General features: G+C 44.9%; 1 protein-coding gene across 1 annotated transcript in view; it reads right to left on the bottom strand.

Moving 5' to 3' along the window:
- Positions 1-1601: 1601 nt before the first annotated feature.
- PIP4K2A (phosphatidylinositol-5-phosphate 4-kinase type 2 alpha) overlaps positions 1602-4474 on the bottom strand; it is a 145121-nt gene continuing 142248 nt past the window's right edge. The window contains exon 10 of the mRNA XM_024765718.1: positions 1602-3785. Coding sequence (XP_024621486.1) covers positions 3705-3785 — 81 coding nt within the window. The 3' untranslated portion in view covers positions 1602-3704. The remainder of the gene's footprint in view (positions 3786-4474) is intronic.

Here is a 4474-nt window from a genome sequence, read left to right as displayed (position 1 = left end):
GGGACCGAGCAGGCGAGTCAGGTAGCTCCCGTGCACGGGAATCCAAACGGCGGGCAGGTTTCTGCCCTTCAGAGGTAACTTTCATTTTTAACAAAGCAGTCACGTGACTGGAGCCGAGTAAAGTGCTGTTTAAGATAGGGAGAGAGGAAGAGATGGGGTGTGATTTTAAGAGCTGGAAGAAGGCTGTACACGTGCAGGACACACACTATGACCACTGTTTTTGTGTTAATTACAGAATTCCTGGAGAGGCCGTGTGCAGTGGTGCTGGGGCCTCCAGAGTCCATGGATGCTAAGAACTCCAGGGCTTAAACCTCTCGGCCTTGCCTTCTTTCCACTCCCCCACTTCATTTTACACATTTATATATTATATGCATTACCACTTCATTATTATTATATACAGTTCCTAATCTCTTGTAGTTAACCCTTAACCAGTGTTTCCATAAGTGCCCGCATGAAGGATTAATGCTTTAGACCAACGCTGGTCGTTCTATGAATTAGCAATAACCAATTTTCTGGGACTAATGTGAATTCAACCCACGAAATTAAATAACCAAAATGAAAACGAATGTCTGTGTTCCACAAAGAAAATGGAATTGAAGCTCCCTGCTGACCACAGTCAGCTCTGCTGTAGTGTAACGTATGTTCCTAAAAATCCCTGCTCTGTGCACAATTGCACAGTAAAAACCACAGAGCTCACGGGAATGGCGGGATCGGGGCACAACACCCGAAAGTGTCATTAGTGATACGCTGAAAAAAAGGAGCCTATTAATACAAACAGTAGCACAATTTTAAACATACTAAATGGTCAGGAAGTATAGAAATACCACAATAAATGTGGCACATTATCTTGAAAAAGACCTGGAGGATGCCTGTGGTCGTGGGTAGTGGGCGTCAGAAGGGCTGCAGCTCTTGGGTTGTTGGAAGTGAGGCAGGGAGAGTGATGTGAGGTCAGAGGCACAGTCACAGCTCCAGGTCCTGGCCACTGTGCCCCCCAGCGTGTGGAGCTGAGGTAGATGTTTGAGGGTGTGTCTGGCATGTTCCTACTGGCACAGTTCAGCTGGGTGCCGTCTTCCGTGTTCATCTAATGTTCTGTGAGGACCAACATGCATGCAGCAAATGTGAAAAGTGCATGACGCTCAAATGATTCCCTCGCATCTCAATGGCATTACAACAGTTACACATTTTCAAAACAAGTGCTACAGCTGAACTGTGTTTGCTCACCTGGCACCAGTGACAATGGAACGCTCTAAAAAGCCTTCTAGCCACCAATGGTGTCCCAGTAAAGTTCCAAAAAAACGCTGACACACAGAACTATGGTTGGTAAATTTAAAAAATAAGACTGTGTAACTTTAAAGGGTATTCAGTGAAGAGATTTCTTTTCTCTGTCCGTCTTTCAGTAAGTTGATTTTGTCATGGAAGTCTCTATCATTTATACTAATAAAATAGTTCACAGGTTGAAGGCAAAGCTCTAGTTCGTGAAAAGACTCAATTTTACTTTTACTTCTTCAGGGATCAGCTAAAGACACTCTTAGTACCGAGTATTTAAACTTTGTTTGCAATAGAGAGACACACAATTGAGAGAGAGGCACAAAGGCTCCACCTTGTGAGTCATCAAAGTGCTTTATTTTGTAAAGCCTGGCTCATGACTGGAGTGTACTGTTAGCACTAGGAGATACAAGGCAAACTTCCTCACTCTGTCCGAAGAGTTGATCAACAGAACGGATGACAGAGACTGTTACAGACAAAAATAAAGCATTTGGTAAACTTCTAGAAGCATACACGGATTGGCCACAAAGGAAACGGTTACTCAAATAATGTATGGGTACCTTCTCTTTACTTCAGGGTCTCGCTTTTGTGATCCTGGATCAAAGAAACTACAGCATAACTTCAGAGCACTGAAAGGGACTCAACGCCAGAATGAATGGTGGGGGGAAAATACTAAATCACCATCTCAATTAATTTAAACACATAAAATACAGATTTGTACAACAAGGTCACAGTGCTGTTGACATCGTCTGTTGAGGGTAACAAATCTCTGTGAAGTCAGTTGCTGCTGGCTTCCCAGGATTCCGGCTGCTGTCACCTGGTGTTTTCTGAAGTAAACCCACATACGTTGGGCACAGTTGCAGACTTGATAAGCCCTGAAGGAAAGTCACTGGCAGAGGCAGTATGGTGCGGGGTATTTGTTGAGCTGTAAGTAATTACTAGGGGGTGGATTTTTTTTTTTTTTTCTTTTCTGAACCTGCCTACAAAAATCATCTCACGTTTTAAACAAAGAATTTCAAAGGCACAGCTTTAGCACAGTGTATAAGTTGATAACCTATTCTAAGCAAGTCTAATATTTTAGCTTGACACCTTTCAGAAAATGCCAGGAAGTTGGTAAATACATGATCGATGTTGGAAATTTATAACTTGATTAGACACAGTCAGCACAGTTTAGGGCAATGAACTTGCGTAACCAGATCTGGGTTAAACATTTTCTTAAAAAAAAAAAAAAACATTAGGTTGATAAATGTGCATCGGAGGAAAACAACCCTTTTCCTTTTCCTGTAAAAGACCGCCTACCATTAAAATGTGACTGCAGGATACGCTTCAAAATATGACAGACATTTCACCTACACTGTAAAATGACTTTACATGTAAACTTCAAAAATCACATGCTGTACATTAAATTTTTAGATTCAAAAATATCCCTGTTTTCCTAATAATGTAAACAGTAATATTGAGGGTTTCAGTTAAAGGCAAATTCATAACAAAATACCACTGTTTAACTGGAAAATTGAGAGTTCTAAATGCTTTGCTCACCTTCCCACCATGGGAGATGTAGATGCCATTGCCCAAAACTGCACTTTTCAGGTAAGCTTTATTTTTATTTTGTAGCATTAATTACTATATTGCAACGTAAGAGTGTGTCAGTGAAGAAGCTCCAGGCAAGAAAAGAGAAGTAAGCAGTGTTCCTGGGCGTATTTACTGAGGTGAAAATGTACAGAGAGAGACACTAGGGGCATCAGCTTCCTGCTGGAGGAGGGACATTTGTCCCCAGACACCGTGAGTCCCGACACCTGAACCAGGATGCGCGGGAGATGCCAGCCTCCTCCGTCCAGCGCCCGGGGTGCAACTATTAAGGAGTGTCAGCGTGCGTGGTAGAAGTGTAACATCTGCAGTACGTTTTTTTCCTTTTAATCACCATCATTATTATTATCATCATCATCATTATCTACATTATTATTACGATTACCGTCTCACATCTTTCAACTCCAAAAAATAAACTGATCCACAGTTTACCGTGTGGTGCCAACCTGGTTGGTCTGACATGCATTGCCTTCTCCCCTCCCCCCTGCATGTGCTCACTCACTCATTCATTCATTCATTCATCCACAGCTGGAATCAGAGGGTTACTACTCGAAACACACTCTGACCGAAGTCGGTTTCCACCAACCAATCCATCAATTTTTAAGATGCTCACGTGTGCGTGCGCACGCACGCCCCCCGCCCCCCCCACGTACACACCCAAGTCAGAAATAGCTAGAGTGATGCTGGGAAATATCAGGTAGCTGTTAAAGCAAGTAGTCCCCAAATCAGTCATCTTGGCCTGAAGATGTAAACGAGGAGGTGTGCTTCACTGAGTTTGGTTTTCATTTTTCCTGTGCCGAAGCCACCTCTGTCCTTCCCACGCTCACGTCCGTCTTCGGCCATGCAGGACGTTACGTCAAGATGTGGCCAATAAAGTCCAAAAAGCGCTTGGAATACTGTTCTGGGTTCACGGTGGAGATCTCCGCACCAGCCTGGGCAGCGTGAGAGGAGAGGAACAGTGACAGAATTACTATCAGTAGCTGCAGGAGCTTCCACTGCAGCCGAATATGAAGCCAGTCATTTTCAAACCTGTGCAGCCTCTACTCGTAACTCAGAATAGCTTGGATATTGGTCTGAATAGCCAAGGCTCTTAGGAATCTGTGTGTGAAAACGAGGCAGAGTCGTAGGACCAACAGATGCCACTGTCACACACACTGTGACTGCTGCCACTGAAAAAAAAAAAAAAATCCAACCAACCACGTTTGAGATGCTCCCGTCAAATGTGGAATCTGCGTGGCCTACATCAGAGGCCACGGGGAGGATGCTTCTGTTTCTCAAGAGAGCAGATGGGGGATTCCTTGAGAATGACACAAGCAGCAACGGTTGGCCAAAGGGAAACTCCAATGGCAAGGACACAAGGACCATGTTCATTTTTCAGGACCGAGGTAAGCGGCTGGGTGCTCAGAAATGAGGGGCGACACCCACAACAGCAGGGGTGGTGTCAGCTGCCGGGGCTCTTTCCTGGCCCTGTAAGCAGGTGAGACACAGCGCTGTGACTGCGTCTCCCCTGGAGGGGCACGGGCACAGGGGTGCCATCGTCCCCGTTCACAGAGACCTGCTTGGAGCTGGGAAGCCAGCCCCTCGCAGAGGCTCAGTGGGGGGTTTCCTATGACAAGGGCAC

This window comes from Neophocaena asiaeorientalis, unplaced genomic scaffold (genome assembly GCF_003031525.2).
Source record: "Neophocaena asiaeorientalis asiaeorientalis breed wild unplaced genomic scaffold, Neophocaena_asiaeorientalis_V1.1 scaffold217, whole genome shotgun sequence".
NCBI classification, from domain to species: Eukaryota; Metazoa; Chordata; class Mammalia; order Artiodactyla; family Phocoenidae; genus Neophocaena; species Neophocaena asiaeorientalis.
This window is presented reverse-complemented; position numbering and strand designations above follow the sequence as displayed.